This window comes from Catharus ustulatus, chromosome 7 (assembly GCF_009819885.2).
Source record: "Catharus ustulatus isolate bCatUst1 chromosome 7, bCatUst1.pri.v2, whole genome shotgun sequence".
In the NCBI taxonomy this organism is placed as follows: Eukaryota; Metazoa; Chordata; class Aves; order Passeriformes; family Turdidae; genus Catharus; species Catharus ustulatus.
Window position 1 is genome coordinate 9,827,463 of NC_046227.1, and position 13,830 is coordinate 9,841,292.

The following is a 13,830-nucleotide window of genomic DNA, read 5'->3' on the forward strand; positions in this document are numbered from 1 at the left end:
ATGACATTATTAGGAAGTATCATCTGAACTGTCATACAACATTCTCATCAGGAAAAATAACAGCTCACTATTTCTGGAAGTCTGCACTGTTAAGGCAAACAAAAATGTTTATATAAAATTACCCCTTCTAGCATCTGTACAATACCCAGGACCCTGCATTACCCTTCAAAGGTAAGAAATCTAAACAGCAACAGCTGGTATAAGTCTCCAAGAATTAGCATGACTCTGAAAGACAGATCTCCAGGTAGCTACCAAGTCATTAAATGAATATGTAGATGACAAAAGTTCAGATGTTCTTTTGTTCAATGAATCTCAAAACTACTGGTGGATAGCATGATAAGGTCAAGAAAATTCAAAAGCAAGTTCAACTGGTTTCTCCATTCAGTGCAATCACTCTGCTTCTCAGTAATGACATAGTGTGTGCATCCCAGTCTAAGGGTTATTTTGAGATGCATTTTTCCCTCTTGTTCAAAATCAGACCTTACTGCCTTTAGTTTATAAATTGGTATTAAAGACAGCAGCTGTCAGGCTCATTAACTATGACACATTTTCTCCTATAAAGTATCAAGTCTGTATCCATCTGTGAAACTGTTACTCATAGTGAGATCTGACAAAGATCTGAAAAGTAAATGCTGCTATCACCTAGGTTTGTAATTCTAAGAGAAAAACCCCCGCACATTTGGTATATTAAGATATATGGCACATTTAGTGTCAGAAAATCATAGCATGCGCTTGTATATAATACACAAGACTGAAAAAGCACAAGTTTGGAATAAATGCTATTCAGTCTGGGTAACTTCTGCTTTACTGCATCTTCAATGTTGCAGTTGTCAGGACACCAGCCTGACAGTTGTGAACTTAAATATTTGGCAGCCAACATCAATGAATCAAATGCCCTGTGAAACTTGCTGAAGAGCTAACTCGTTAGGTAAATTGCTTGCAGCAAAAGCACCATGGTACAAGTCTGGAAGCCCTTTCTGCCACTGCTTTAACTATTCCATTGCTACTTAAACAACTTAAAAAAACTTCTCTAAAACTTGTAAACAAGTCACATAACTCAAACACAGTAAGACAATATTTCTCATTAATTAGGGAATTATTAAATTTCAATGGTATATGAACACTCAAAGAATTCAGTCATTTTTGCAAGAGCAGAGTTTTGTCCAGTTTCATTTATACTAACAATTGCTATCTTAGCAACAGTTTCATATTGAACATTAGGAAATATTTAAGAAATAGGAAAAAACTGAGACTCTGGACATGGTTTCAGTTACATATTCAGTGTGAAAAATTTCTAGAACAGTGTTAAATTACAGAAAACTATAAGTAGCAAAAAACTGAATGCAATTAAGGTCAAATGCTTAGTATAAAAGACTTCAGTTAAGCCCAGTGAATTTTTATTGTTATTTTATTATAAGCAATACAAAACCATGAAAAGTACTTTCCAGTTTTTATGGTTTTGGTAAAGCAACACACTTTTTTGAAAAATAATTACTGTCAATAGTAAAAATAGGAGACATATTGATAGATTAGTCTGATAGTTAATACTGTCATCAGTACTATCATTTTATAAAACCTATCAATAAACCATTTACAAATACAATGAACAAATAGGCTAAACTCACCATCACAGCAGGGTTTTTCACAGTGATACATGGAGTAGTAGCTCGGAGGGCTCCACTAACACCATGGTAGTATTTAAAACAGATCTTTATTTCAGCTGAAAAGAAAACAAAATCTACATTAAACACTTCATGACTGACCCTAGGCAAAAGAGACAATGAAAGGATCCAGTATTCAGTGACCTGTTAATAGAAATTACAAATAGAGCTGCTGGTTATATCCTCATTGTGTGTTGGGTCCTTCTCTGTAACTTAAGAGACAAAAATGATAACTTACTTAATTCTGCAACTTGTATTTCTGCTACTATATCATCAGCCTGGAAAAGGCATACTGGGACATTTGCCACTAGGATGATTTTGCAGGATTTTGGAAGAACATGACACATATCTGAATCACTTTATATATTGGAACACAGGAAAAGTAAACGTTGCACCAAGTTTCTGGTCCCACTGATTAAAGTTTTGTTTGCTAAACTGCATTTACTGCAAACAAAAGAGTATTATGTTTGACTGAAGCCTGACCTCCCCTGTAGTTCCTCTGCATTCTTTCAACCAAGCAGAACAGCTATAATTATGGCTGCCCTTGATCCTGTGGGATTTTCCCTATCTGGAACAATGTCTGTTTTCCTTCTCCATTGGGATAACTTCTGTGTAAAGCTGATGAGGGTTTTACCTCTGGGTACAGAGATGGCCACAGGCAGACAGCAATGGCCAAAAGCAGGCAGGAATTACAGCAGCCAGTTCAGACAGAGGATGTGTATGAAAGTCTTGGCAGTTCAATTCCTCTGCTTGGTTTAACAATATGTCAGTAGTCCTGAAGCACAAAACCGCAGAGTTTTGTATAAGATTTGCAGACATATATGGCATGATTCCTTGAGGGTTGAGGTATTTCATCACTGCAGGATAAAATACCCACTTATCCCTATTCAGAAACCCACCCTGCAAGCCTGTTCAGCCAAGAAGGATTATTTATTTTTAAATTTGCTGCAGTTACAGATCAACATTTATTTACTATCTTCCTCCCAGAACAAAGAAGAGACACCTCAGAACAACTCTTCAAAGGAAAGTGTCTGGCTGACAATGCCTCCAGGGAATCAGGAGGTGGAGAAGCTGCTGAGCCCACTTCCTCCTCCTCACAGATGAGTTCACACACACAGACAAAACATGCTCTATTTACCACAAGCTTTACAGCAAAATTAGAAATGCAGACAGGATTTCTAATCACCTACAAAGGTTTATGAGACCTAAAACTCATCAGGCAGGACTATGGGTTAGTTTCTTCCTGAACAGAGCAATTCTGCTCACCTACCAACAATGCTTATATCCAGGACACACAAGAATTTCTAGCTCACATAGAATCAAAGGCTGAACACTTGCAAAATCTGGGAGGATTTATACCAAGTACTGAACTCTCCACATTGTAAAATGCACACACTAAATAACAAGACCTCTAGTCTGAGCATCTCTTATTCACACTGAAAACATTAAGGGGACGTGAGAGCATGGTTAAGACAATGTGTTCCACCACAACTTCCAATTTCGAGCTATATTGCTTACTTTTATTGCATTGCTTACATTTATTGCAACCTAAGTTTAATTTTTCAGAGAGTTTCTGGGGTTGCTGTTTATCCAGTCTGTTGTGACTATCTTCTCTCAATTATCACACAATTTTGAACACAATCTAGCAATGGGAAGGTTACCAGCTGCTGCTTCTTTCCACGGACAATCCATAATGTGATGGTGGACAAATACTCTCACTACACTGACAGGTACATTTATCTAAAGGCTGAAATGCAATACTACAAGTTTTGCATCCTCATATTTCCCTCTCTCAATGATTTCTATAAGCATACACTACTTTTCAATACCTGCATGGCTGGTGATAGAACAATGCTGGATTCAAGAAATGGATCTGACAATCCCTTTCAGGTACACTAAATTAAAAAAAAACCCAATCAAACAGAAGACCAAACTTCAGGACTTATGGCCAGAAATAATTAGAAAAAGCAGAGCACTTAAAAACATGACATGGAGACTACTTCTCCCACTTGCCAGCAGAAGCTCAGTTTGGGCTTTATACTGCACTGCATTCACATAAGCATTTAGAGAAATGGCAAATCTGCTGTTAGCACTGTGTCAGTGGGATTAATACATGAGAAGCTGTACTTGAAATTCAGCATGAAATTGAAAAATGGGCTACCCACCATATGTATGCAGATGCTGTCAAATCAAACATGGATTTGCAAGACTGGATCTTATACACAACAAATACTTCATAGGGTAAGAGACACCAAAGCGTTTTTTTCTTGGCTAATAATGCTAGAAACTGCAGTTAATGTTAACAGAAGAAGAAATCTCAGAGGAAGCCTGTAAGTTCAAAGCAGCTGAGGATGCAGCTTTTTGACATATCTTGTGCTGTGCTATCAAGAAAAAAAATCTTGATTAGAAGAGGTTTTTCTTGATGACTGATGAACTCCTGACCTCTAGATGTAGTGGAAACAAGTATGTGTGGCTGTTCTTATAGCTATAGGTGGTGTGCTGAGATGTGTTCTAAGGCCCCATAAACACACAGACTTCTTCAGCAGCAGTTAAGTTCAAGTATCTGCAAACAGGACTACAATATTTTGAGAAATTAGTTCAATACCATACTAACATACAGTTTTCCTCTCAACTATTCCATACTCTGAATGCACATTAGCATGTGTCACCTACAGAGTTTTCCCAGTTTCTTTAATTTCTCCTGCCACCTTGCTTTTATGTGCTGCCTTCAGGGGAAAACCAGCACTTCTCTTTTTTCTTTCCTACTTACTCTTCCTCAATAGGTTAATGAGATTGCTTTTTGTGGGATCCCTAATGAAAATGTTAAGAGCAGTAAACCCAGCAAAGGAGAGATATTGATACCTGACCACAGGACCATTTCCTGTATCATTTAAGAAAATAAGACGTTTCAGAACACAGAAGAATTTTCATGCATAGGAAAAATTAATGTATTTTTGAAAATACACATGCTCTCTTGTAAGTGACATTCCTCCAGACATCATAGAGGCCACAATAAATTCTTTCTTTAATTAAAAATAAGCCAAAAATTAAATTGGGGAATCTATAATTCTCTCAAAGTTATCACATGGCTATATAACAAGTGATATATACGTTAATTAATCAGAAAACTGTGAAACCATAATTCCCTTCTTTTAAAGCAACTAGCTGTTACCATTTCATAACCATAATCTTACAGCTCAGGTCCATTACACAAAAATGTTGGAATCAGTAAAGGTTTCTGGGATTCAAACACTGACATTTGAATTTCAAAAGAACACCTGCATGAAATTAGAGTGCTGTTACCTCTATGGACCATATACTTTCTCCTCTTCAGTAATAAAGGGATCAGCTGACACTAAATAACAGCTTGGGTTTAAAACATTGCTAATTCCCCAAAGCTCCTCACTAACCACTTTGTTATTGCCTTTAATACTTTTTACCCTTGCCCATCAAAGAATGCTTAATGGAAGAAAGGTACTAAGAATACATAAATACATGAGCATAATCCTTGGAGAATGCATTCTTCCCAGGAGACTGTTAATGCAGGAAAGCAGGTGTGTTTGCTTTAAGAACAGCTTGCTGCAGACAGACCCTAATTTAGAGGTGCAATCAGCTCAGACACATCTCCAAAAAGAAGTCAAATCCAAGCTGGGTTACAACAGTCTGTGGAGCAAAACAGTGCTCCCGGTTCACTGTATGGAACCTGCACAGCAGCTAAAACTTCCTGGCCACTGCAGCTGAGTGCCCAGAAGGTTCTTGGGCTGAATCCATGGCTCTCTGCAGATAGAAACATATGTCCTCCAACATTCACTGGGGAAAAAGCTGACAGCACAGTAACTCATTGGAAAAATATGAGAGCATGTTCTGCAAAACTTATTTAAGAAAACTAGAACAAATGAAGTCACTCACATTCACGCTTTACAAAGCTATAAAGGGAGATGCAATCCGTGCAAAAGCAACTGTGTTAAATCCTACTTTTTCCCTTCTGAACCTGATAGACAACTGCAGAAATTTAGCAATGCTCTGCATGTCCTGCCAGTTGAACTTTTCTGTAGTTGACAGTTTAGTGAACTCAACATTTCTGTTTGGACATTTAGCATTCTCTTCTCTGCATCACTTTCAGTGTGTGCATTTTTGATTACTTCCTACTGGGCACTAGCAAACACAGCAGCAGAATGCAAGGGCCAAAGCTGGCAGCCCCCAGGTACTTGCCATCTCTCTCAGCAGGTGTATCACAGAATTTATTTTACAGGAACATTAGGCAAACCACCTACAGAGCGACTTACAGAAAGCTTTTTAGCTAAAGTAGGATCAATAACAGAAAATTCTTATGTCCCAGTGGTCTTTCCATCTAATCTGCTTCAAAGGGAACGTGGACAAATGCTTGTTCAGGTAACAGAGCCTCCCTATCCCTGCCAGCCCTACTCACTTGCTGTCATCAGAGATTCTTATTTATAGTCATGAGCACTGACTATTATGCTCCAGTTTGGCAAAGCATTTAATTATAATCTAACCTTTAAAACAAAACACTGGGGTATTATGTACTTAAGGAAGTCAACAAAGCCCGCCACAAATGTAAAAAATACAAGACTTGATCCTGTTTCAGTTATTTGTGATACTTAAAAATAGCTGTTAAGAGACAACATAAAAAAGCAGCAGAAGAATAACAGAAGTATTTCCAACTCCATGAACTTGTCTATAAATAGAGTAAGGACAATAACCATGAGTCCCCAGACAGACCACTGAAAGGGCGCTGGTTGCAGGGCACTGCACAGCCAAACGTCCCAGGCTCAGAACAATTCCATGTGAGAAAACCATGACCTTTACAGAATTTAACTAGTAAAATTTTAAATGGTAAAAATATAAAGATTGGATATAAGTAATGAATTACATTTTCAGAACATTCATTAACATTGATCATTATGGTTAAAACCATTACAAAAACTAAACTCTGTTCATACCTCTAGTTACAAGTAGCCCTTAAAAGCTAAAAGTATATCAAGTTCAATTATTAAACTGGTATTTTTTTCCTTCAATATCTATCAGCTGTTAACAAAAGAGAGCTGGGAGTCTGCTTTGCTAGCTACAAAGTAAGGCAATTTCAGTCCTAATACACTATTTCTGCACAAATTATAATTTCATGGAAATAGGGACTGAATACCAAGAACTGCACATAAACCTCACTTTTAACATGATAGCAGTGCAATGCAAACACATATATTACCACATTTTCTGAATATACCTCATCATCTACTCGTGCTCTTAGTTGAGGGGGATGAACAGAAGGACTTGGGGGAGCTGGTGGAGGAGAGGCTGGACATGACCCAGCCATGGGCACTCTCAGCCCACAAAGCCAAACGTGCCCTGGGCTGCATCCAGAGCCCCGTGGGCAGCAGGGAAAGGCAGGGAATTCTGCCCCTCTGCTCTGAGATCCCAGCTGGGACACTGCATCCAGCTCTGGGGGCCCCAGCACAGCAGGGACAGGGACCTGGTGGAGTGAGTCCAGAGGAGGCCACCAAGAGATTAGAGGAATGGAGAATCTCTCCTACGAAGACAGGCTGAGAGTTGGTTTTGCTCAGCCTGGAGAAGAAAAAGCTCTGAAGAGAATTCACTGCAGCCTTTCAGTACTTGAAGGGAGCTTATCGAAAAGATGGGGACAATTTTTTTTTTTACCAGGGACAGTAGGTAATAATTTTAAACTAAAATAGGGTTCAAATTAGACATAAGGATGAAACTTTATACAGTGAGGGTGGTAAAATTCAGGCACAGGTTGCCCAGAGAGGCAGTAGGTGCCCAGTCCCTGGAAGCACTCAGGATCAGGTTGGAAGGGGCTCTGAGCAACTCGACCTATCGAAGATGTCCCTGCTCATTGCAGGGGGTTGGACTAGAGACCTTTAAAAGTCCCTTCCAACTCCAACTATTCAGTGATTCTATGCCACAAATGAGATTTTAGTTCAAAACACACTGCATCTGTGCAGTTGTCGCATCCAAGTATCGCACTGTGGCACCAGAAGTAATTTAACCACAAACATCCCAGGGGGGATTTGGAAATGATTGATGTGACAAGACTGGCAGTCTCTGGCTGAATCTCAACACCTGCCACTATTATTGCTCACCACATAAAGCAATAGCACCGGTAAAGAAAATATATGCAAATCAATGTATTTCTATTCTACTGACAGTAATGACTATGACATCAAATGGTATAAATAACAACAAAGACAGGTAAAGTAGGTGAAGGTGCTTCTTGTGGACACTGTAATTAGCACTCATGGGACCAAGACTGTAACTTATAAATACAAGGCCAATACAGTCTCAAAGCAGGCTCGCAGCCCAAGCCCATACTAATAAACCAGGCAGGACCACAATAGAGAATCAAGAGTGAGCACATGACCATCCATAGTGCTGAACTGTGACCACACCCCTATTTTACCTACTAGAATATGTACAGCTTTTAATTTCTGGGTACATTGCATATGGAAGTGCATGCCCACCAGTTACCTGCCACACAGCAGTGACTGTCCTATGCTGGATCTATCTCCCTGCCATGGCACCTCCATCATGACCTGTCCCTCCTTGTATTGCAGAAACCTGACTTGGAAGCTGCAAATTATGAATGAGCAGCAGCTGTCACCAACTAGTCCCAAACAAAACTCAGGCTTCTTCTCACGTGTTTTTTCCATCACCAGCCTTCCTATGAATCATTTCATTCTATTTTTCTGTTACCTCTGTTCTCCATATGGAATACCATCACCATCCACTGTTTCCAGCACAAGGGAGCCCCTTCCATCCCAAGCTCACAGACTGCTATACCCAGAGAAACACATGCCACCTGAAATAACTTCTGGAGCAACTGAAACCTCTCTTGCACCAGAGAGTAAAGGCCCCAATGTACTTAGGGACCTGAACAGCCTGATGCCATACTAAATACCAGATGATCACACCAAATGCAAAAGCATTAAGATGTGTTGCACTTTCCCACTACTGCCACCTTTTCAGGATAATACTCCTTGAACCTGTTTCCTTTTCCAGGAGGATGAAAATCATAGAGCTGGGTTTAGCAATATTTCTGTGGTTTACACAGCAAAAAAACCTGATGGAGCCATATGGTGAGTCATTGTTTTTCTTCACTCATATTTTAGCAAGCCTCAGAGCAGGATGTTTGAAAGCCACCTCTGCTATGTGAGGAAACAGCGTATCAGGCATATTGATCCTCAAACTCCCCTTCTTGAATGTCTAAAATGACTGAGCTCCCTTTCATGCCTACAAAGCACTTTTGTTCTTTCCCCAGGGAAAAGCAAGAGGAACACCTGCCTCTGTACTGGCTGGCTCTGCAGTTCAGAGCCACTCACATCATCTCGAGGTGACATCTTAAGGACACGGCTGTTTGTGATGGTGAGCTGGACTTGGTATTTTGCAAAGATTTTCTTTTTCCTCTGCATAATATTTCCTCCCCTTCCTCAGCCACTCCCCTCAGAGGCTGGTTGTTTTTCTGGAATACATTAAGTTCATTTCTCTTTATTTCACTGTTGATTCCTTTGATTCTCCGTTCCAGGGCAGAGCCTACAAAATTTTTGTGTTGATTTTCATCCAAGGAAAATAGAGTTTTCTTTGATCATCCTTCTTTTTGCTAATTTTGGATGCTTTGAGGAGAATCAACATCTGTTTTTAGTACAAAGAGGAGACTCTCCCTTCTCTTCTTTCTGCAGGTTGGTTGATCTGAATGGAGTAGATGGCAAATTATGCCTTTACATGTTACTTTCTTGGAAAAATAGGAGATATTGAATCCCTAGGAAGGGATTTTTAAGAGAAACAAATTAAGTGATCTTAACAGTGAGTTACAAGACTGCAGACACACAGTAATGTGAAATTCAGAAAAATGTTTATCCAAGCCTGCCTTTAAACATAAGCACAAGTTTGAGAGACCTTGGTGAAACTATAAATAAATTTACAATTACGCTTAAAGAAAAACAGCTTCCCAAATTAAGGCATAAGATGTTTTTCTTAAAAGATACAAATCTTTTTGCAGAAGGAGTCCAAGGCCTAACCCAGCTGACTCCCCCTGATTAACATTAATGCAATTAAAATGGAAATACTCCTTCTGCATGAGATTTGTTTGCATATGGCTCATTATCAATGCTATAATTCTCTGCACTTCGCCCTCCAGAGATGTTACTGGGGAACAGATACATAATGTCACTAGGCTCTGACATTGCCAGGGAAAATCCACATCCAGAGTTTTTGGTGTTAAGTGCACGCTGACTGAGCACAGCTCATTATCCAACATTTGTAACTTATATTCCTTTTCTTCCCAAAAAGATATGACAGCTTTAGGCCAGTTTCGAGTGTAAATCCTAAAGGATTATTGCAGTTACTTAACATAACTCCGTTAATGAGCATCATCAGTTCTCATTGCCAGGGCAGGTCCAATGCTTCTTAGGCTTGCAGGAAACATTCCCTTCCTCTCCTTGAGTACAGGCAGAGCAGGGAACCTGCAATCATGCAGGTTTCACAGTATATAGGTGGCAATTAAGTACTGCCCCCTCTACTTGGTGCTGGTGAGGAATATTGTGTTTAGTTTTAGGTCCCTAGGTTCAGGAGCATGGAGAAAATGGAGAGTGAAGAGCAGAGGGCTACAAAGGTGGTTGGGATAGATAAAATGTGATATATGAGAAGAGGCTAAAGGAGCTGGCCCTGTTTAGTCTGGTGAACAGGAGGTTAAGGCAAGACAAATGTTACTATCTCGACTCTTTCCAGTTCTATCAGAGATTTTAAAAGGGGCAATGGCCCCAAATTCAAGCAACAGCCACTCACATTGGACATCAAAGAAATCTTTTTAGCTGGAACAATACTGCAGCACTAGAACAAGTTACCTACAGCATCCACAAAATCTTTGTCCTTGAAAGCTTTCAATATAAACCACACTTGAGCAGGTCAAGTGCTGGTCCCAGCTGAGAGCAGACTGGATGCAATGAGTATTCCTATGCTGTGGCTGGTCTCCAAGTGAGTTTAGGCTGATCCATTTACACATTTTGTTCATGCTGGGGCCCCAGACATTGCCCCCCCTTATGGGTCTGCTGCTTTGAAAATTCAAGGACGTTGCTAATGGTCTGCTGAATGTCATTACTGCGAGGAGTAAATATGATAAACCCCATGTACCATGACCTATATCTCATATATTCTGCCTCTCAGCAAAGATATCTCTAAACATAAGAAACCTACAGCTGGAGGGCTCTTCCCCAAATTTGGAAAACAATGGTGGATTAAAGCATCAGAAATACCTTAAATTTAATAATCTGGCACATGTTTACTGATAATGTCAGACTCATTTGTCTCTCCCTCTTGCTATGACAGCAGCATCACGTGCTACCCATACTGAGAGACAAATCGTATCTGCACCACAACAGAAGAAGGAGGTTAACAGGGGAGCTAAGTGTGGGTCTGTGGCTGGCACAGGCTGGGCAGTGACAGGTCTGCAGGGTGTGGTAAGAGCTCTGACAGCACCACTCTTCCCACAGGCAGCCTGGTGCTGCACCGCAGTGACACCGCGGCTGTACCTGAAGGGCGCAGCCACCTGCTGCGTTTGCCCTGCTGTGATTTAGGGAGCTGAGGAATAGAAAAGGAAAAGAAAAGAGCAGCTGCCTGTAGTTTCATCAGTGTTGATTCACCACCTATAAGCTACAAGGAAAAGCCTTGCTGAACAAACATGGTCATAGATCTGTGGAGACCTCTTGCTTAAAAAGTGGAGTAAGAAATTCAGTAGTGTTTCAGTGCAGTTTTTGGCCTCTCACTCAAAGCACAAGTGTCACTGGTGACATATTTATCTACCATACTATGTGCTATAGCAACATATGTTCATAAACATTCCTTTCTACAGTTCTCACCTGCTGCACAATTGCTTGTCTCTTGTTCACTGTATAGCAGCAGAGCTGTTTATTAGTGAAGCTCACCATGGCCAAAGAACAAACATCCTGCACTTCCTTTCAGCTGACTGTGATGTGCAGTTAGTTGCAAAGTGCGAAGTCAGCTGCAGCTGATTTTAAGTTCAAACTAGTAGTTCCTTTGAGTTACTCCCCTGACCTGGGAGTACTATTCGGGAGCCTCATCTCAATACACTATGGAGCAACACATAAAAAGCTAAAAGATACAAACATCCTTGAAGTCACACTGCCCACATTGGTAACAATACTGATGGAGTTCATGTACAAGAGAGATGAGGCAATGAACAGACATTTTAATCTGCTTTAACATACTAGTGTCTTTGGCACCAGGGAAGTTAATTATCTTTATTATTTTCTTTCTTCCTGAAATGGAATTTAATTTTATCCTATTTAGGCTCTTTTTTTTTTGAGAAGTGTGTTGTGTAACACACAGAGCAACTTGGCAAGATTCAATGATGAGTTCTAGATATAGGAAACTTTAATATTTATTTTTAGTACAGGGTATACAACACCTCTTGAAATACATGTATTACTGTTCTATCAGTTAATTAGAAAAAAAAATCTGCCAAGACTTACAGTAAGCAGCACTGCAGAGCTTTACTTCACTGTAGTGAAGAGTGGGAGTATTTTTATTTTTTTTAACTTATGAAAGAAGATTCATTACTGTGAGGCTAAACAGGTGGTAGAGCAACGCAGAGTTCTTCTGGGACTGATTGCCACTTTGATGCTTGGCACATCAGAGTTTCCAGCAAGCTCTGATACAACATCCTATGATTAGAACCTCAGTTTCTTTAGGGATCATATGCTTCATATGGTAGGATAGCACAGTTTCATCAAAAAGCAAAAATACCAACAAAGAAAAAAACCCAGCCCACAACGGAGTAGCTCAGCTTCCTATAAATCTTGGCTGTCTGAGGGAGTGGTGTAGCTCTTCAATTTGAAGCTTGAATACCAACAGTCCTTACACAGTTCAACTGAAGGCTTTTTATTTCAGTCACACAGAGACTCTCAGTATTTCCAAACCACCCAGTGGATTTTCCAGCACAACAAATCCTCAGCTGAGAAATTCTGATGCAACTGAACATGAAATTGCCACTTCCTAGAGACAAATCCAACCTTCCCACTAATAAACATCAGCAAGCACTGTTAGCTTACTACCTTTTTCTTCCCACACACTTCCCATTAATATTTGTTCAGCTGAAATTTGGAATTTCAGGGACTTCATCTTTCAATGTGTATATACTACATCACACCACACAGGTCAACTCCTTCCTCCCTTAAAGTGAAATGTGCTGTCCAAGAACATCACTAGAATACAAATGTACATCTAAGCTCAACTTTGTTTTTATCATGTCCAGCACTGGAAAATGCTCCCCCTTAAGAGCTATAAAATCAATTTGTTTGCTTTATCAGAGGGACTGATGAAATGGATATCAAATGCCACCCTGTTGACCTGCCTTGGAATATGTGCTGCATAAATAGGTACTCACATTCCATGAAGTAGGGGCCAGGTTCAATTCGCCATACAATTTGTCCTTTTTGCGTGCCAGTCACCCCCCGATTCTTGGAATCCCAGAAATTGGCTGGAGAGTTCTCATCTGAAGGAGGGAGACAAAAAACAATTTCAGCAAGCAGTATTTAAAATAGAAGTTTTCTTGGCTTTCTGTTTCAAGAGGCCCAGCTACAAAAAATTACTTGTATTAAATTTTAAAAAAATAAAGAAATGGAATTAACTGGCAAAAGATAAATAGCTTCTCTTGTACATTTGATAGATCAATTTATACAGAGTGAGCAGACAGACACATAGCCAAAGTAAATATATGGCTTCCTGTAAGAGGTGACCTGCCAAGGTACAGTATAAAATTGCAAAACTTCCCTAACCCAACAGAGAGGCTATTGGGAGTGCATAGCTGATTGAAACTGCATCACAGTTACCACATCATGTTATACACTGGTCCTGCTCTGAGATGTGAAAATCTAGCATTCATTCCCTAGCTTGGAAATGCAGAATTGTAACTAGGGGTATCCAGTTAGAGGCCCAAAGGGCAGAACTGCCAGTAAGCCAGTGCTAGAGAGGAAAGATTCAGCAAAATACATTCAGAGAAAACATTCAAAGCAAATAGTATCTGCAGAGCAGCTTAGCAATATCAGTACTATCCCTTCCCAAATTAAGATTATTTTTGCTAACAAACACAGGTCTTAGGGCCTTTTAATTTTCCAGCCTGTAT

General features: G+C 39.8%; 1 protein-coding gene across 2 annotated transcripts in view; it reads right to left on the reverse strand.

Moving 5' to 3' along the window:
* The window catches only part of HECW2 (HECT, C2 and WW domain containing E3 ubiquitin protein ligase 2), a 149,480-nt gene that overhangs the window by 58,121 nt on the left and 77,529 nt on the right, over window positions 1-13,830 (reverse strand). For both annotated transcript variants that reach the window (XM_033065441.2, XM_033065442.2), the window contains 2 exons: window positions 13,093-13,200; window positions 1,626-1,720 (listed from right to left, as the gene is read on the reverse strand). In XM_033065441.2, coding sequence (XP_032921332.1) covers window positions 1,626-1,720; window positions 13,093-13,200 — 203 coding nt within the window. The remainder of the gene's footprint in view (window positions 1-1,625; window positions 1,721-13,092; window positions 13,201-13,830) is intronic.